Genomic DNA, 21505 nt, shown 5'->3' with positions numbered 1-21505 from the left:
CGCTAGTCGTATAGCCTACCTAACTCCTAGTTGGTATGCGTACTTAATATTGGTAGAGACTCGTAAGAGGACTTAATGATCTATAATGGTACATTGTTCTAACTTTGGACACGGATTATTTAGTAGTTACTGCAGGCTAGAAACGTTCTGCTATTTAGAGCAACATGCTGTGTTTTAATAATTATAGTGTACCCTGAGAAGACAACTTACACGCTGACCGAAGAGAAAAAATCTTTTTTGCGGAAACAGTGAGAGTTGTCAATTAACAGTGCCATCGGAACCAAGTGATATAAAGTAAGTAAAGTGAATTTAATTATTAAATGGTCCCGAGCTCATTTTAATGTCTGAAATGGAGGGCACGGATGGTATGTCCAGTGTTTTTCAGACGGTTCCAGTTTATTTTGCAACCTGTTATTGGTATCACTTGAAAGAGCTCGTGAAGCGCTTTCAGAATCAGTAACCAGTTTTTCGATATGTTGAGAGGGAAGACCTAGATCCGCACCTACGAAGTCCAATGGCTGAATAATTGACACGGGCTATTAAATCAGCAGTCTGAATGAGTTGAATCAATTCAGCTAATGATCTTTAAAAAATGTATGTTTCTTTAGTGACATCACCTACATCCTTATGTATCAGACTATGATTATTATTATTGATTATTTATTTATGACCTACCTATCGGGTGTGGACAGGCGCATCTTTTTTTAAAGAATAATTTAGCTAAAAATAGTTAGCTTTGTAGAAATGACCAAAAAAAGCTCTGTGAAGCTCACCTTTCCAGAATCATCATAATAGTTGTAATGAGTGCAATCTTGCAACTAAATGTACCTATAGCCTGATGCAAAGTCTCTATCTCACAAAGTATAAAGCAATGCGAATATTGTTAAATTTTTAGCGTTAAGAGTTGCATCTCAAACTAATTGGAAAATTATAAATAACTTTAAAAATCGAACTGCCTAAGGCGGGAATTGAACCCAGTTCAATTAGCTAGCTCAGTTGGAAGAGCAGTCGCCCGGCAAGCGGAAGGTCGTGGGTTCAATTCCCGCTTTAGGCAGTTCGTATAAAAGAAAGTCGTGTTATAGTCCAGTCAATAAAGCATTATAGATGGAAAACTGTAGAACACAATTTCTGACTTCAGGACTTTATTTAGACTAGTTAGGAGGTGAACATAGCAAAAGTCCCCGCCCTTAGCCCTTGAGCCGGCGGGGAGAGGGGGGTTTAAAGGTGCCACTTTTCGGTATTTCGCTTAATCCTCGGAAACTATGCGTCCTAGTGACATGACTACTTTGAACCAAAAAAAGCATATTCAATTTGCTACAGGTGAGATAGACAAGTTTTTCTATAAATTGTATAGTTTTCGCGGCATCTGCTCTAGAAGGTCTGTAATATTGGAAATTTTATTTTTGTCTTACATGTTTCCATCAGGAGAAAATCGACTAAATCAACATTGAGCTAATATTCTAGACATGCGGGAGCATGTTAAGCCTAGTTCCAGGGAGGGGACTGCACCGTGCGTATATTTAGACGAACCAATAGGATCCACTTTTGACTCCTCATCACTCAAAAAGTACTGTGCATTAACACTTCAAATTTGGCTCATGTGTTAATGCACAGCAGTTTTTGAATGATGAGGAGTCAAAAGTGGCTCTAATTGGTTCGTCTAAATATACGCACGGTGCAGTCCCCTCCCTGGAACTAGGCTTAACATGCTCCCGCATGTCTATAGTGTTTGCTCAATGTTGATTTAGTCGATTTTCTCCTGAAAGGAACATGTAAGACAACAATAAAATTTCCAATTTTACAGACTTTCTAGAGCAGATGCCGCAAAAACTATACAAGATATAGAAAAACTTGACGGTCTCACCTGTAGCAAATTGAATAAGCTTTTTTTGGTTCATAGTAGTCATGTCACTAGGACGCATAGTTTCCGAGGATTAAGCGAAAAACCGAAAAGTGGTACCTTTAAACCCCCCTCTCCCCGCCGGCTCAAGGGCTAAAGTCGGGGACTTTTGCTACGTTCACCTCCTAACTAGGCTAAATAAAGTCCCGAGGTCAGAAATTGTGTTCCACGGATTTCTCTCTACACCGTCGTTAAGGCATTCATTGACTGGATTATTAGTTTGTTACTCCACTTATAACTCAAGAACGGCTGAACCGATTTAGCTGAAAATTGTCAGGGAGGTAGTTTAGAGCCAGGAGAAGGACATAGGATACTTTTTATCCCGTTCGAAATTTTTAAAAAAGTCTGCTTATTTATTGCCATTAAGGCGGAACAAAGTTCGCCGGGTCACCTAGTTATTTATAATTTTCAAAATGCGAATATTGTATCCCAAATTCCCAATACTTGTTATCTAAACAAAGCGATTTAATAAAATCGGTAAGGTCTTAGCATAGAGAAACATGGTACAGTCAGTGCACAGTAATTCTACACACTTCTGTTGCAAAATCGACTCTATTGCAACTATCTATGGTAGGTACCATCTTGTTTACCTTGACGATACAACAAAGATAGTGACTCCAAGGCACAAAGGAGTGGCTGTAGATCATTATGAATCTTTTAAATAGGTACCCAGGTGGGGTACCTTGCTTAAAATAATAAAAACAAACGACTAATTAATTGAATAAGATGCCTAAGAAGTGCGTTACAAGTTTGATCTAGTGTTGAACCATCGGCAGTATCGATATCGATATCACCGTAAAGTCGGCAAAAAAATCAAAGTACTTCTATAACGCAGTCAAAAATTTCACTCAAATTCAAATTATTTATTTGCAGAATGTGGTACATTAGATGTTACATAATAAAATGGAGCAGGACACATTCGCCAGATATGAACCAGCATGCAAATGTTTTACACAAGTCAATTTATTACCTATATTTCTGAGCTTCGCAAGATAAACAAACTCCCAAGGATTCTTCATACCTAAGAATCTCGAAAGCAGCAGTCTTTATAGAATCGGAATGTGTGTAATTTTCCGATTTCATATTGACTTTTTTTACCATTACAATCTTACATTAAAAGTAAAGACCGAACTCGCAGCAAGTTAGGTAGGTACCGACAGACGAGCTCTGTGTGGATGTTTTAAACTATCGAGTTTTTGATCAGTTACTCACAACTGTAACGATGATACTATCGATAATGATAAAACAACAGCACTTATAATAATTTATTTTATAATATTAATTAGAAAATAAATTATTATAAGTATTCTTACGTATTAATACGAGTATTGATAAATACTAATAATAAATAATAAGGAAAATATATTTTCCTCTTTAGTAAATGACATGAACCACGTCGTCGGTATTATTAATAATTAAAATCCCCTAAGATTGATCAGGAAAATAGTAACTCATAAACCCCTTGCTAATCGTCATCGTAGTGCGCACTCGCTAAAATAATGTTTTGTATGCGTATATTTCATAAAGTTGTAAATGCATATACTGAAACGCTTATTTTATTTGTATAGAGAACAATAGTGTCTGAACAAACCTCAAGAGGATTTAAGAAGACACTATATAAATACGGCTAAATATGTGTAATAATAAAAAAAATAAAAAAATAAGCGCGTTAATTAACCACAAAAGTACAAAATTACCAATTCTTGTAAGAAAGTATTTAATACTAATATTATTAAGTACCATCATAGGTATAAATAAAATAAATAAATAAAAAAAAATAACGGTTTAATTCAGATAACTTTATATTCAAATAGAAAATATAAATCTCCACAAAAAATCTTCTCTTCAAATTAGCAGTGAAAAAAATTATAAATTGTTTTTTTTAGATTTAGAAAATTGTATGTTTTATGTATTAATATTAGGCTGTTGTCTCATCATCTATCTATATTATAGGTGTTTTATTTGAACAAATCGAATAATTCGATCAAATAAACAAACCAATAAAATTACTAGTATATAATTTGTTTGTTTATTATAAATTATTAATAAAGTTTGCTTATTGTAAAAACAGGTATAATAATATTTATTATTACTTTACTTACATAATGGCGATTTTTTATTATATTATTAATTTAATTAGGTACTATTTATATTCAAAGATAAGTAAAATTATTTAATTTTAATATATTTTTCCCGAAATGTATTTACGGTAACAGGATAACCTTATCAGTATTTAATAATAGGTAAAATAACTTATAATAATACTTTCCAGTGGGTTTACTCTAATAAAGCTTCAAATCTACCAAATACATAATTATTATATCGCTATCTAATAAATATTTTGTTAACTGTTGACTAATAAGCTTTTTTTTTTGGTTTTCTTCACTAAGAATACTTATTCGTCAGCAAACGTAAAGTAGAAAAAGCTCGCTCTCTTAAACTTTTACTCACGTGAAAAGTTGTATCTATTTAGTCATATTTTTGAGGCTTCAATATCAATGTTATTAATAATAATGATTTGTAGTAATAGGTAAATAACGCGATACGCGGTTGGGTAATTAAAGAAATAGAAAAAAGGAGACAGAAAAATAATGTTTAGTACAATGAAAATTAAATAATTACCTATGCGTAATACAATTAATTATTTTCCGTAACTACTGCGTGCCGTGCAACATGTAGATTGCAAGTTTAAAAACAGCATACCAAACTACGTACCTAGGAAAAGCTGTATCTTAGGCCCAGAACAGACTGTGAAACGCAACTGCAACGAAACTGCAACTTTGTGATGATTCTGATGAATGAAACTGAAACTGAAAGTTTCAAACTGGTCGCCTCATGTGTGGTCTCTCAGCGGACGGTATGGCAGAAACTTAGATGCAACTCAAAATTAACTAGCAGTTGTAGTTTAGTTGCAGTTGTCTCATAATCTTCGAGACCAACATTTGGCAAGTGCTGAGAAGAAGCGCCGCCACAAACTCAGTCACCACTGTCTGCCGGTTAATATAAATAAAAAGAAAAAGCAGAGCCCCGATTACGGTAACTTTTATAACGTCTACAATCCAGACGCGTTTCTGATTCTGCGATACGATTGGTCAAAACAGCTGACGTACGCTGTTGAACGACCAATCGTATCGCAGAATCGAGAAGCGTGTCTGGATTGTTGACGTTAAAAATTACCGTAATCGGGGCTCTGTATTATATAGGTACATTTGATTCAGGAGCAGTTCACTGAATTTACAACGCATTCTTGTATGGTATACCTATCTTATAAGAATGGGTATACAAAATTGCGTGGCATATTAAATAAGGTAGTAACGTGCTAATATCTAGACTTACAGATTAAGATACTTAAATACTTAGAAATGACTCGCATTAATAAATTTGAATAACTTGGATTGACCAGTCCCCGAAAGCAGCGCCTGTTCACAGACATGACGAGTGAACCAGCCACCGCTTCACTCGACCATATAGGTAAGAGGGAATGTAACGACCCGCTTGTGGCACGGGAGGGTGACATTGACATATTGTGACGTGACAAAGCTTAATATACCTAATTCTGAAGGAGATCTGAAATCTCGCTGACGTTTAACGTTAAACGTTACCAAAAAAACGCTTCCGTGCCTCTCTCCCATACCTCAGGCAGACTGAGGTAAATGTAGGACCTATAAGTAATAGGTGCTATTTTTAAACATTTATTCTGTCGGTTCATTGTCTCAGCCATTTCTCAGAGCTGTAACATTTCGTCCAATTTTTAAAACTAAAGTGTTAAGTAACAGGCTAAGTCGTTTATCTTTTATGTTTCTTGACGATCAAGAAAACTGAGTCACTTAGTCTGTTGTGGTCTGAGTCACTCCTAGCTAGCCAAAGCACAGAAAGCTCACTCCGAGTGGAGGAATACTTGAGGTGGTCGAATATCCTTGGACATTTTAAACTACGCCATCTAGTCCCAAACTAAGCAAAGTTTGTATCTAAGTTAAGGGTACCAAAAAAAATTTAAAAATACCTAGCTACTCATATGTATTAATTTTTAATGGCATAACTGCCTTCCAGAATAAAACTTTACTTTTTCAAGTGTTTTCAAAGGGCCCCTTGTAACTAAAGTAAACTTGAATGCGAGCCTGCTGCACTTGTTTCTATTATACCTAACTAGCTTTCCGCCCGCGGCTTCGCTCGCGTGGACTACATTATCTACATATTTTACGGAACCCTATTTTTTCCAAAATAAAATTTAGCCTATGTTACTCGTGGATAATGTAGCTTTCGAATGGTGAAATAATTTTTAAAAACGGTCCAGTAGTTTTTGAGCCTATTCATTACAACCAAATAAACAAACAAAGTTTTCCTCTTTATAATATTAGTGTAATTGAATCTTATTCCTTGTTCACAGGTCCAGCCCACAACTTTATGTGTCATACATACTTCGTTTGTGTGTCCACATGAGTCGGTCGCCACTATGAGGCTAATACTACTTTGTGTTGTTTTTATCACACAAAAAATACTTGCCAGTGACTTGTGCCATGGGAAAGTGTGCATTAAGAAATGTTGCCCAGACGATCATATCGTTAGAAGTGCTAAAAATTGTACACCATATACAGGAAAAGTGGATTTAAAAATAAGTGTGTACAACGAAGGATACAACGAAATAGGACTTTTTGAAGATCATTTTTATCCAGAAGCGGGGATATTTCTTGATGATGGTTTTAAGAAACGTGCCCTCAATTACACTATACTATACACGACGTACTTCTTGATGCAGGTAAGTGGTGCAAGAGGGGAAGAAAGTTTGTACGATAAGACTCATTTATGATTTTGGTTGTATTCAATAAAATGTTTTTAGATTTTTCTGGGACAAACAGAAATACACGCGAGCGAAGCGGTTTAAAATTAGTTTTTCCTAGGTTTTCCCGCTGTTTCTCCGAGTGATTCACAGAAAAACTTCGCGCGCACCCTGTCTGTCCTGTAAAATCCGGGATAAAATCTCCTATGTTCTTTCCCGGGACTAAAACTATACCAAAATTTATCAAAATCGGTTCAGTGGTTTAGGCGTCACACTGCGTCAAAGCGTGTGTGGCGTAACTGGCAGAGTTACTTTCACATTAATAAAAATATTGTATGTTATGGAAGTAGGGATTAAACCATCAACTAGTAAACGCAGAGAGGGTTAACAACATGTTCCTTTCTTTTCAGAATGGCACCTTATTTTTAGAAAGAAAGAAATCAAAACAGATATACGCTTACGAAACTGACCGGTACTGCATCGACGCCGAGTTAGCTCCAAACAAGACGCTTATACCTGCTGTATATTTTACAAAAGACGCTGAAACTCCTCGTAAAGACGATCCTTTAAAATGGGGTAAGTACGACTAAAGATGCTTATGTGAAGCAGCAAATCGAACGCACAGCGTTGAATAGAGCTCTGTCATTGGTTCGTGTGCGACCCTGTGCGTCCACGCGCACTGTGAGACCTCATAGTAATGTTTGTGAAACGGGCGTATAACGCTCATCTGCCTCCTTGGTAAAGGACCTTCTTTTGACTTAGAAGTTAGAGGTTTGATTCCTAGCAGTAATTGTTTTTTTTTAAGATTACGCAAACTGTTAATAGTCCGTTAGCCCCTCGTGATAAGCTAAATATGCTTGTGTTACGAGTGGGCTCTCCACAATAGTCGAGCGGTGGCGGGATTCGAACCCACGTTCCTCGGATCTCGAGTTGGCCAGTCCGACCGTTCGTTTATCGGGGCTTCGTTCTTAGTTGAAAGTTTTCATCGTCAAAATACTCAAACCCCCTTATTTCTAAGTTACACCATAGTTGTACCCTGTTTTTAAGTGGTGAATAGTGGTGTATGGCTATATGGTGGCATGAGACCGCGGTAACATTGATTTCTATTGTCTCTACATATACTTACTTACTACTATATTTACTACAGTAGTAGTTACTGCCTCAGAGCATGACACATGACACGCTGAGCGGTGGCCATTTTTGATTCTAAATAGGTACCTTTTACTTATTAAACTGTGTGTTTTTTTTTTGCGTTGGAACCAAAATAAATGTTTTTCTTTCTTTCTTTCTAACATCCTTCCGTTACAGGATTCCTTGTGTCAAGTGTGTTCCTGCTGCTGCTGCTGGTGGTATACAGCCTGCTGCCGGAGCTGCGCAATTTAGGCGGACTTATCTTCATGGCATACGTCGCCAGTCTCATGATGGGCTTCATCTTCTACTTCTGCATAGCAATGGGCACATTCACTCCATCGGTGTGTCTGGTTATATGTAAGTAATTTATGGTTTTATAAGACTATAACGATAACCGGTGTTTTTTTATAGAGTTTGTCATTTTTTTACGTTCTATTAATCCTTAAAACCTCTATAGGGGGTCGCGAGAGGTCGTAAAAACTACCTGAGTAAAAAACAGTAAAGTTCTAAAATTAATATAGATTTATCTGAAATCTAATTATGCAAATGCATAAATGTTGTATGTATTGGAAAATTCGGCCCCTACAACATCTTTAATACCTTAAAAAATGCATGAAAAAAAGCGAACGGTGGCCCAAATGTTTGGGTTCGTGACCGAGTCCCCCAGTGTTCGACGCACCCGTGGTCGACGCCCCCGGTCAGTAAAATTTGATTTGAAGCAATTTTTAATTAAATGTACAGTCAGGCACAAAAATGTTTATAAACGAACTATATTATTTTTCACCTAAGATGATTCGTATGACGTTTCGAGTTTGAAAGTTATAGAGATGTCACATAACTAAACCATAGCGATTTAACTATCGATTTTTTTCTAAGAGTTAGTAAAACCTGCTTTTAGATAAATATTTTGTATAGGTGTTATTTTAACAAAAAAACATGTATTTTTAATTACAAATATTATTGTAACAATTTTTTATTGATAATATGTATTCAAATTCCATGGACTTCGTGTTCAAAAAAACGATTCCTAAAAAGTTCTGATTCTATTTCTTTAAATTAAAAACTATTAATTTATTTTCAATGCGTTAAGTCAACAATCGAAAAATATAGTTGATTTTTGTGATGTTTTTAATAATTAAGTATTCACTGCAGATTCAGATTTTACTATATATTTCAAGACAAGTAGTTAATTTTTTTTTATTATATTGCTAATAAAATACAAATATTTTTTCAAAAATATTCTATCCGCGATGTCCCTGTCTATAAACCCACGTAGTTTGTCTACCCTTCTTCCGCCAAACACTCTGTATAATAACAATTAAATAACCAGTCTTGAAAATAACTCTACTCTCTCTACATTTAACTAACTACAAATAAAAGTTAAAATTATAAAAGTTTTATTAAGTATTTATAACCAAAAATTAAATACAACATTTTAATTTTTGTAATAATAACAAAATTATTATATTTTTCATTACTTTTCGTTGACTGTACTTAGTGCAAAAGCCGAAAAAAATATAATATTTAATTAATTTAAATCGAGGGCGTCCACCACGGGTGCGTCGAACACTGGAGGACTCGGCCACGGACCCAAATGTTTTTTCATACTAGGGGGGGTCATAAAAAAGGTTGAAAAACTATAAAGGCACTTTAAATCTTTAGAGCACTCGATATTACACTGGATGAAGGAGCTCTAAGGGGCTTCATCCATCCAGTGTCTAAGTACAACGTCATCAGATGGAAGAGCAGTCGCCCGGCAACCGAAAGGTCGTGGATTCGATTCCCGCCGTAGGCAGATTTTTTCAAGTTATTTATTATAATTCACTAATTTCTTCTACATTGAGTTTAAATAACCTAACAAGGTGATACTTTGTGTTTCAGCTTGTCTAACATATTTCTTCATGCTGGCCAGTTTTGGTTGGTTGAACGTCATGTCCTACGACATATTCTGGACCTTCAGGTATGTTATCAAAATCGAAAATTGATTACAATCATACCTACTAACATAAAATTTTCCGATCCGATCACCGTATCGGTAACCCCGTATCAACCAACCTCGCCTCCGTATCACGGACTCGTATCATTACCGCCTAATTTTGATACGCCATCGCGCCACTCGGATGTGCGCCACGATATACCTAATCATATTGAGGCATTTTATCGAATTTAGACGATAAAATCGCATTTGTCGCTTAAAATCGAAGTTAATAATATTATATCGTGGCGCGCATAGACCGGCAGGACTCAGTTTTAAATGTATCAATATTTATTCAATTTGGCTCATTTGAAACGAGCTCATTTATCAGAGAATAAATACGGAGAAGAGAAGGTAGTATTATCAACGTTGCTAAGAGGTAATTCCCTATTATTCAATAAGGAAAAAGAGGTCAATAAATAGAGCGTTTACGTACAATTCCATTATACCTACTTAACTAACAGCATTTTACCTTTTCACGTCAAAATGAATCACATCGAAAATTCTACATAATTATTAATTGTCATTAATTAATAATTATGTAGAATTTTCGAAAAATACTTAGGAAGAACTCATTCCCTGTCCCGGATTCCTTTTAGTTATTGTGCTTTACAAATCCAAGGACCTAGCAGACATTACTCACATTTTAATTTTATTGTTTGCAAAACTATAATTTATGTCCATGGCAATATCGAGGCATTTTATGGATTACATTTGACGTCTAAAATCATTGATTTTAAGATTTTATCACGGCGCGCATCCTAGCCAAGCAGGCCTACTGGTTCACCAGAGATTCCAGGTTCGATCCCCACTCAATACAACAATAACATTAAAATATTAATTACACAAAATTCTGTTTGTGCCTATCTCATCTGGTGAGCTGGATTGTGTGACATTGTGGTGGTGGTAATAGTCTTGACCTATGGTCCCAAATTGGTGTTAGGGCAAGCTATACTCGTATCTGGGTACTTAAACACGTCCCAAATATAGCCATGTTCATTTAGCCACAAGACGTCCACAGCAGAAGATAGGCCTCCCCCAATGATGTCCATAATGACCGGTTGAAACATCCAGAACCTTGCTGCCTCATCGACTAATTCCTATAGTACGGAATGGGCAGCAGCGTCTGCGTGCGAAATCTTAAAAAAATCTGTGTTCTCCAACCCGCCTGCCAAGCGTGGTTGGTAATTTCCCGCCTCTTATGAAAAGGCGTAAAAAGTATGTTACATACCTACAATAAAGAATTTGAATTGTTTTTCTTTTCAGAGGCTACGCGAAGGCGCGCCCCATCCACCGTCGAGGGGAGAACATAAAGTTCCTTATGTACTGCGCCTACGCATTCGGCGTCCCGCTCGGTCTCACCATAGCACTGGTGACTTTGAACGAGGTGAACAATCACCGACGGCTCGGTGGCATCGTCCCTGAAATACCTTTGAAAGGATGCTTTCTAGAAGGTAAAATTAATTTAGTAATTGAGTAACTTATGAAACTTTTTTATATTACTAGGGTCATGCTACCCATAGCAGTTAGATTTAACCATTCTAGGACATCCTGTACCTTGTTGTTTCCACGTGCGTGAAAGATCATGAGATAATTAAATGTTTGTATTTAAATTTTTGTAACCCTTTTGAACCCATCACAAAACATGACCACATCTTGCGTGCTGTACGCTCATATGACTATCTAATCAATGCTCTTTTACCATAGATTAAAACAAAAAGGGAAGATCCGTATCTTCCCTTGCGCTTACATTGCAATAATCAAACTAGTTTTGAACAAAACCCTGCAAACCCTGCCTGCACTACATAGGTTTTATCCACAACGAGGAAGCTCTTGGCCTATATCTCACCTAATAGTAAGTGATGATCAGGCCAGAGGTGGAAGCGAGCTTCACCCGGAATCCTCACCCACGGAGGAACTGGCTATCTTACCTCTAACTGCCGGAACACAACACAACAATCCTGTTAACATTGTTGTTATGGGTTGATCCGGTAAGCAAGACAAAGCAAGAGCCCTAGCTTAGTGCAAGCGAGATAACTACTATTACCTACTATACTATACTAAACTAAACTATATTAGTCAGAAAATGACAAATGAGTGTAATTGTGTGCGGGTCACTTGTTGCTAGTGCCGTATCTTCGCTTTTTAATCATAGTCTTTGGCCCAGGTCCTGCGAAGTACGTGTACCTGTACGCGCCGATGCTGCTGATGATCCTGGCCAACTGGGTGTTCTTCCTGCTGACAGCTTTCAACATCTGGAGGCTGACGCGAGGGGGCGATGTACTGCGGGCTCAGGACTCTGCCGCCACCGGCTCCTCGACCGCGCGACAAGTTAACAAGCAAAGGTACTATTTTAACCGCCTCTGTAGTCTAGTGGTAAGACCACCTGATACAGACGCAGAGGTCCCGGGTTCGATTCCCAGTGGGGGCAGATTTTTCTGTTCGGTTTGGTTGGTGGTAAGACTGGTAAGGCTTGTTCTAAGTCCGCCTGGCTAGCTACCACCATCTTACTTAAGTCTGTCGCCATAACAACAATGTTAACAGCATTGTTGTGTTCCGGCAGTTAGAGGTAAGATAGCTAGTTCCTCCGAGGTTGAGGATTCCGGGTGAAGCTCTCTTCCACCTTCGGCCTGATCGTCACTTAGATACCATCAGGTGAGATACAGGCCAAGAGCTTCCTCGTTGTGGATAATAAAAAAATCCCACCGCTCTGGAAAGGTGGTCTCCATACAAATGACAGCTATTTTTGTGTGCCAATTTGAAGCGCCCCATTACGATTGTCCCAAGAACTAATTTTGACGTACATTGGAATAACCATAGGAGTAAGCAAGAAAGAAAATCACTAATGTTTTTTCTACAATCTGTAACCAGTTAATACCCCAGTAATGTGTAAACTTAGGTTAAGTAATAATGTTAGTTCCATCACAGAATAATAATAAGTACTACTGGTTCCATGGACAATCGTATCTGCCTACAGTATGGCCTATAGCGCCAAAATGGCGAAACTCAAAAACAATTCGTTAAATCCATAATATCTTTATTTTTAAATGCAGTCTAATTAGTGTTCTTGCTCCTATCGCTAAATCTAAATCAGGATACAATTTGTAAATAAGATTTGTTAACGTAATCGCTGCTAAAATATTCTTGAAGACATTCAAATCTTAGCTTAATAGCCATATTCGTTAAGAACCTATTTCAAACTTTGGTCACTGGGTATTCTGTATTGGTAAAACATTTTATTTAACGAGACTATTCCCACCTCTCGTTCCCACCACTGCAACTCCTGTGTAGCCAGGATCTACAGCTTGACCGCCACAAAAACCCAACCAATGAAGTTCAAGTTTGTCCCGAGGGAAAGTTATATTATAACTGTCATTGGACCCGCAACGAACAGAAGAACATAGTAGGAGTTCGAAATTATGGTTTGACTTCCCTCCATTGCAAAGCGGATGACAGGTGACAAACAAAGGTTTATAACCTTTAAGAAAAGATTATTATAACATTTTATGTACATATTTACATTTTACAGGTTTCTAATGTACCTGAAATTATCGGTGCTGATGGGCCTGAGCTGGATCCTGGAGGTCGTCAGCTCGTACAACCCCGACTTCGAGGGCTGGTACATCACAGACCTGTATAACGTGTTCATGGGGGTGATCATCTTCGTCATCTTCGTCTGCAAGAGGAAAGTCTGGAACATGCTGAAGAAAAGGTGCTTACACAATGCAAACTACAAAAGCAGGATGGAGGTAGAGCTCACTGTACCAATCAAGTTCACTTCACTCATAAACAAACCAAAGTTTAAAACTGCAGTTTATTTCAATTAGTTAGACACCACGCGATACAAATATTTTTTCTGCCAATCAAAGACTTATACAGGGTGTTAGGTAAATGGGTATATGAGCCGACACTAGCCTATGTTAACATAGTAATATAAATGGTATGGTGAAGTCAGAAAATTGATATCTTCATTTTAATAATTTAATTTTTCATACAAATCGGATTTTATAAAATTTATTTTGTATGAAAATTAAAAAAAATTAAATGATGATATCAAATTTCTGACTTCACCATACCATTTCTATGCCCATGTTAACATGGGCTAGTGACGGCTCATATACCCATTTACCTAACACCCTGTAGATTAAAAGATTAAAAATATTAAATGATCATTTATTCACCGAGACAAGGTAATACAACAAGGTAGATGTAAAAATAATTACAGCTCAGCTTATCTCACCAGAAAAGCTAGTGTGTGATTATTACATTTTTTATTGACCCATGCATAGAAAAAATAATAAACTTGTAAAGAAACGTAAAGTACTTAATACCTATAAAGAATCCTTCTTTTATTTTCGTGAAAAACAAATAGGTATTTAATATCAAGGTTGGGATCGTTATCCCTTCTTTGTTGAAGTTGCTACACCCTGCATCCTGCATCACATCATCAACTCCGCATTGCATGATGTACAATTGTACACGTAGTTTTCTTATACTTGGCTACACCTTATCTTCTATTATACATATAAAACTCAAAGGTAACTGACTGACTGACATAGTGATCTATCAACGCACACCCCAATCTATTGGACGGATCGGGCTGAAAAGCATGTAGGTAGATGTTATGACGTAGGCATCCGCTAAGAAAGGATTTTACGAAACTCCACCCCTAAGTAGGCGGTAAAACGGGATTCACGCGTATGAAGTCGCGGGCGGTCGCTAGTTACACATAAACCTCCTATCTTATAATGAGGATTGACCGGCACAGTATGGGCTGCGTCTACATTGGTCACAGTATCAAATATTTTTAACAAATAGGATGGGATTCCGTGGAGGGTAATTGAACGGAAAGCATAGTCTCTATCATAGGCTTAAGTTAAATAAATCTGATGTTATTTTGCGTTCTAAAGTGCAGTGAAGTGATAAATTTATAAAAAAAAACATTGAATTGAAACCTTTTGAATTTGAACACGCATCCAGTGTCAAGCGACTTATCTCACACAACTCGCTTTGGACCCGATGGCGTCTTGAATCGCTTACGAATACTTGTCTCCACTGAAACCAAAAATCAATAGAACTAAGGCCCAGTTTTTTGATTCATAGTTAAAATAACAAATTGTTAAATTTTGTTACTAATGGCACAGAATAATAATAAGTAGGTACTGCGTACAGAAGTTTTACTTCGCGAAGGTATTTAAAAAAACGTATGCTCAATGTCATTAACAATATGGTGTAATTTAGCCTGTCTCAAGAGTCAAGCACCATTTTGTTGACAAACGTCAGTGACCGGCACTGCGCCGAAGCTATAGGGCCGACTTCGGTAAAATGATGTGACGTGAGGTGACAAACTGCGGAAAATGGCGGAGGAAATACATGATTTAGCATAAATTATCATGAATAATATTAACTACTTATTTACCTCTCAGTGTCTTGAGGCAACTTAAAAAAGTACATTCTGTGTTTTTATTATTATTTAGGCAGTTAAATACTGCACAGTATTTAGTAGGTACACCATTTTCTTTATTTTCTTCCATCATACACAAGAATACGCGTGCGTGAGTCAATGTTCGCTCGTATGTGAGGCCTTGTCGAATAGTATCCTGTAGGTGGGCCATCGTGCGTGTTTTGTTTTCGATGTAAACTCGCGGAGATGAACAGGCCTGCTAATGGTTAAATATTACCAAAATGTTAACTAATAGTTCAAAAAATTTACTAAAAGTCAAGGTAACCATTGTTCGAAAAGCATTTTTTTCTGATATTTAACCACTTGTCATTTGACATCTGTCAAATTTGACTATTGGTTATTTTAACTACGAATCAAAAAATCGGGCCTTAGGCCCAGTTTTTTGAATCATAGTTAAAATAACTAATTGTTAAATTTTGCTACTAACGGTTAAATATTAACAAAATGTTAACGAATAGTTAAAAATGTACTAAAAGTCAAGCTAACCATTGTTCGAAAAACATTTTTTTCTGATATTTAACCACTTGTCATTTGACATCTGTCAAACTTAACTATTGGTTATTTTAACTATGAATCAAAAAACTGGGCCTTAAGTAAAACACCTATGTTCTAACACATCAATTTCCACGTGACATTGACACAAATAAACCTTAAAGAAGAATCAAATATGATAGCATCTTCTTCTATGTGATAGCAATGAACTTGCGTTTTTTCGCCACTGAGGGCACACTGTTCAGCTGCTTACATATCAATGCTATTTCTTACAGGTACACGAACTTCAAGCACCAACACAAGTTCTCCTTGCGGTCCAAGAGCCAAACCAGAAGCTCGCAGGATGAGTCAACCACTCAGAGCATACCTCTACAATCGCCCGTCTCTACCACTGCGTCGACAAATATGTTTGAACTGAATCCAAAAAAAGAAGTGGTTTAACACTAGCTAGTAACAAATAATTCCAATGCAAAGCATAATAATATCTAAAAGATATTTCAGGTCTAGAAGCCAATTTAGTTGAAAATCAACTATAATATTTGAATTTTAATTGCATTTAAAGTAAACAATTGACATTGCGACTATATGACGTCATAATTCCTAAGTACTCTACAGTGGGCCACAGATCCAGCTACTCATTTCCGATTTTTCTCTAGCTCTCATCAAATGGCGATTCTTTGCGATAGAACGAGACGACATGACCGGAAATGGGTAGCTGGAAGTGTGACCTAGGGATGTTATGGATAGAGGTTTCGGTTATGGATACGGTTACGTATATTACAATAATATTATACCGGTGTCATTTATGGTTACGAATATGAAATAATTTCGGATTATCCAATATATTTTATAATTTCGAAACCAAAAAAGCGATACCCAGTCAACTTGTGATGTTACATTCCATGTTATAGTTAGTAGTAAGTAGTTGTAATAGTTTAAAATGCAAGTTTGAACGCTTTATAAATACGTACTTATTTTGGTATTTCATAGCATTTTAGGTAACATATTAAGAAATCATAAAACAACGGTTTTAAACCCTCAATATTGTTCCAATGCTGTACACGCAGACAAACAAAAGCTTAATAACTTCAGTCTCCCCCAGAATTAATATTGTTGAAATAATAATTAGGTATTATATTTAGCTAATTTAGGTATTATTTTATTGTAATTTTACCTCCGATTAAAAATTAGTTACGTTTAATAGTTTTATCAGGATGATTTAATGTGGGCTAATATCCCATTTGAAAAGTAAAGTGTTATTAAAATGCAAGTTTTTGGTAATAATAATTTAGTGATATAAATAAAAATAATGTAAACCCACGCGGAAAAGGGTCAGATGCATTAAGTTTTAAGATTTTTATTTTTATTATTTGTCGATTTGTCACACTTCCGTAAATTGAAAATATACATATTCGTCATAAACATGGTAAAGTAACTTTCCTAAATACTTTGTTACGTTTATAGTAAAATACTAGCGGCCGCCCGCGACTTCGTACGCGTGGATCCCGTTTTACCCCCTTCATCTATCTTACGCGGTTTAGATTTTTTCATACAAATGTTCTTTCCCGCTAACTCTCGTTCCCGTGAGAATTTTGCAATATCCTATTGTAACTAAGCTTTAAGTTTACTAAAGTACCTGCATGTCAAATTTCAAGCGTCTAACTTAAGCGGTTTAGATGTTTCATACATAAGGATTTTCCCGCTAATTCCTGTTCCCTTGGGAAGTCCTAAGTATACTATAACCTGCACAGGAGTATGAAGAATAATTGTACCAAGTTTCGTTAAAATCCGTCGAGTAGTTTTTGTTTCTATAAGGAACATACAGACGGACAGACAGACAGACAAAAATTTTACTGATTGCATTTTTAGCATCAGTATCGATCACTAATTTAATCACCCCCTGATAACTATCAGGGGGTGATTAGTGATAGTATTTCAAAATAACTATTTTGAAAATATATTTCATGTACAGAATTGACCTCTCTACAGATTTATTATAAAAGTATAGATTAAGTGTGTGACGAATTTGTAAAAGCTTTTTTTCGTTTTTCGTGACTTTGTTGCAAATTTGTTGCAAATAGACTACAGTCTGGTCTCCGAGCACGTAGAATTTTGTCCAATGACCCCAAGCTACCCATCCTTATCGTTCGAGCGTAATTATGTTGCTGTCGCGCTCGCACACTCACTGCGAGCGCCCGTCGCACAGTCGCGAATCGCGATGTGACAAAATTCTAAGTGCTCGGAGAGCGGGTTTTAGTTCACGGTTTTTTTAAAAACGACCATTTCGCTACAACTTTAGTACGTGACTATTTGCGACTATGCACAAGTCTTTAAAAGCTTTGAATATGATAACTTAGTTTAAGTTAAATAAGTATTCGGTACAACTTTCAAACCAAAGACTTAGAGTAGGCGCACACCGTTGATTTTTCGTCGGCCGATAGTTTAGTCGGGCAGTTGATCAGTATGGGCATGTATGGGAGTGCGCACACTACGCCGATTCGATTTGGCCGATTCTTCATACAATTTAAAATCGGACACAACTATCGGCCAACTAAGTAAAAATCAACGGTGTGCCCGCCTACTTAATCTATGAATAAAATAAAAGACTGCCAATTAAAATTTTGTCTGTTTTATTAATCTCCTTGATACCTGTCATGTCAAACTACAAATACCTATCTAAAATAAAAAAAAGGGAAGATACGGCTAAAAGTGTCTTGACGCTCAAATGAAGTCCTAGGACATCATTTTTGACAGAGGTCATCGGTCTGACCAAGGAAATTAATTCTACTATGGCATAGTATAGCACATTGATTTATGTCACACACAGTTCCAGCTGCGAATTTCCGTTTTTTCTCTCGCTCTCATCAAATGGCGATTCTTTGTGATAGAACGAGACGAGACTGGAAATGGATAGTTGGAAGTGTGGACAGTACATTGTAGGGCATGAATATCGGAATCTCGTAATATCGGAATCTCGGACTGCGAGATCCGATATTTCAATTCCGATATTGAGCGATCCAATATCGTTATATCGGAATCAGATAAAAGTTTTAATTCAAATTTTAAACAAAGCGTTTAAACTCACCAAAACGTGCCACAAAGCCCAAAGTACATGACTGGCAAAGACCAATGATTTTCTCATGTCTCTCACCATCACTCTTTATGGTTAATTGAACTTGTTCTAAATCGATTTTAGCATTTGCCATAGGTCCTTGGTTTTGTTTTTTTTTTATGTGACAGGAGGCAAACGAGCAGACGGATCACCTGATGGTAAGTGATTATTGGTCAACAAAGAAAGACATCTCAACTCCCTTTCAAACATTAATTTTACTGGACTATGGACCGTCAGTTCTGCGTACTATGTGCCCTGCCCACTACCACTTCAGCTTGCTAATCCGTCGGGCTATATCAGCGACTTTGGTTAGTTTACGGAGCTCCTCATTTCTGATTAGATCTCGTAAAGAAACACCAAACTTATCCCTCTCCATAGCACGCTGTGTCATAAATTCAAAGGCCACGTTTTCGAGCCGTATATCATCACTGGTAACACACACTAATTGAAGACTTTCATCTTCGTATTTGACGATTTATCTCTTTTTCGAAATTGCATCTAACTACCTAGCTAATCGTTTGTCCGAGATAGATATACTTACTTGTCAACAATCTCGAGAATTGAGCTCCTAACCGAAACAGGGTAAGGGGCAACATGGACATTCGACATAAGCTTCGTTTTTTCCATATTCATCCGAAAGCCTACCTGTTGGGAAACTCGATTAAGGTCTTCGAGCATTGTGATAATGTCTTCCAACGGTTCTGCCTTAGTACGCAAAACAGACGGACGATGAGGCAGCAAAATTCTGAAGTGGAGCGACGTACCGGAAAGCGCAGCGTAGGACTCATAACCACAAGGTGGACCGACGACCTCATAAAGGTAGCAGGAAGGCGCTAGATGCAGGCCGCCACCAACCAGCCATTGTGAAAATCAGCATCGGAGCCTGTGTTCAGCAGTGGACGTCCTATGGCTGATATGATGATGATGATGGCTCGTGGTTTTGTGAATTGTACATCGATAATGAAAAAGGAACAAATAACAAGCATATTTAAGTTTTTTACCACTCTCTAAAATTTTTGTAACACGTGATTTGAATGACTAAAATTCATTCCTCCAACATAAAACAGGGTAATATAATGAAGGAGTAAAAGTTTGTTTAATACCTGTGATTTTACAAAAACACTTAGGTATCTTTAATTATTTGCTAGGTCCGTCTGCTCGTTTGCCTCTTGTCACATAAAAAACCAAATGCAATGGATACCCATAACGTAAAAATTGTTTTGAAATACTTCAATTTTATGAAGTGCTGTTTTGTACCAAATTATAGATTTTGATTAAAATCATTATTTTATTGTAAACAACCCAGAATTCTTACGAATATAACCAAATATTAATTTTATAGCACATGAACTCAATTCCGATATTAATATCGGAATTCCGATATTGAGATCTAATATCGGAATCCAATATCGGAATTGAAAACCTTCCGATATTACATGCCCTAGTACATTGTATGCATACACGCGCGCAGAGACTTTTTTAGGGTTCCGTATTTATTTTTAAAAAGTGAACGAATTTCAAAACTTAAAGCATTGAGTTATAATGTACTACGTAGTAATATTACTTCAAAGACTTAAAATAAAATATAATCGGTAATAAAAGCGATAATCCGGAAGCGAAGCGCATCGCTTCTAGAGCGTCTCCGCGGCAGTACAAATGGCATCCTGAGGGCATTGGCTGACAGGTGGGACTCGCCGCTGCTGGGGCGCTGGCTTAGTTTGCACGTCTCCAGTGCTATGTAAGCGGCTTCATATTCATTATTTGTATCTTACTAACATATGCTAAGTGAAAATTGTTACTAACACGATTATGGACCCCGGTCTGACATTTTTTTTTTTTTTTTTTCAATTCAAAAATACACGTCGTCACGTCATGTACAGGATGACCCAAAATTGAATTTCTGTATGTACGTGCCAGTTTCCTTAATATTCAGTACAAACTGATACCACATAATATTTGCTATGTGCTATCTTTAATACCTAACACTTATCCTCGTATTGTTACAGTTAAAATAGGTATATCAAAATTATTGTTAAACTAATATGAAAACAACATTTTGTTTGTCATCGATATGTTACAGTCAAAACTCATAATCGGTCAAAACAAAAGGTTTTGCCTGATTTAAAATTTTACCAATCAGTCAAAATTCATAAAAGTTATGTTTTAGTGAAAATAACCAGGAAATCATCAAAAAAGTGATATAAAGCAAACTTCAAGTGTAACTTTTGTGATGTAAATACAATTACATACAAAATGATGTGAATGACGGGACGAGGTTACAAAAGCTTCGTTGATCGGACTCTATACTAAATATTCATACGAACAACCCATTTATAGTGTGCCATAAAAAACCGATCCGTTCGAATTTATGAGATACAAGATCCCGCAAACTGGATTGACTGGGAAAGAGCCCTTAGATGATCCCAGGGTCAGGCAATAAGCATGGTCGTATCATTTTTTTTTATCTTCTATAATGTAAAAATGAATTGCAAAATGTGTTGGTAAGCGCATAACTCAACAACACCTGGACCAATTTTACCGTTGAAGTCCTGATGGTTTTTACGGCGAGAAAAATTCGAATAATTGCCGAGCAAAATTCAACCCAAAGAGGGTAAAACGGGGTCCACGCGTACGAAGTCGCGGGCGGCCGCTAG

The 21505-nt window shown here is 36.8% G+C and overlaps 1 protein-coding gene across 3 annotated transcripts; it reads left to right on the top strand.

The window, feature by feature from the left end:
* On the top strand, positions 1-17276 carry LOC114350670 (G-protein coupled receptor Mth2-like). 3 transcript variants are annotated; one of them, XM_028301553.1, is made up of 9 exons: positions 1-294; positions 6288-6656; positions 7088-7253; positions 7986-8165; positions 9690-9768; positions 11050-11237; positions 11951-12128; positions 13313-13495; positions 16015-17276. In XM_028301553.1, exons 2-9 carry the CDS (start codon positions 6354-6356, stop codon positions 16178-16180), a joined length of 1443 nt encoding a protein of 480 aa, XP_028157354.1. In that variant the 5' UTR covers positions 1-294; positions 6288-6353; the 3' UTR covers positions 16181-17276. The 3 variants fall into 3 exon arrangements, with proteins under 3 accessions (XP_028157354.1, XP_028157356.1, XP_028157355.1); XM_028301555.1 differs by having other exon boundaries at positions 13313-13532; positions 16015-16185; XM_028301554.1 differs by having other exon boundaries at positions 7-298.
* Positions 17277-21505: the final 4229 nt, after the last annotated feature.

This window comes from Ostrinia furnacalis, unplaced genomic scaffold, assembly GCF_004193835.3.
Source record: "Ostrinia furnacalis isolate ACB-3 unplaced genomic scaffold, ASM419383v2 OfSCF0954, whole genome shotgun sequence".
Taxonomy (NCBI): domain Eukaryota; kingdom Metazoa; phylum Arthropoda; class Insecta; order Lepidoptera; family Crambidae; genus Ostrinia; species Ostrinia furnacalis.
The sequence above is the reverse complement of the archived record's forward strand: the minus strand, read 5'-3'. Positions and strand labels throughout refer to the sequence as shown.

Bases quoted from the DNA above. Each gene is read 5' to 3' on its own strand.
- LOC114350670 (XM_028301553.1), top strand. From the start codon at position 6,354: ATGAGGCTAATACTACTTTGTGTTGTTTTTATCACACAAAAAATACTT. The intron at 7,254-7,985 runs GTAAGTACGACT...CTTCCGTTACAG, and splicing joins AGACGATCCTTTAAAATGGG to GATTCCTTGTGTCAAGTGTG. The intron at 9,769-11,049 runs GTATGTTATCAA...TTTTCTTTTCAG, and splicing joins GACATATTCTGGACCTTCAG to AGGCTACGCGAAGGCGCGCC.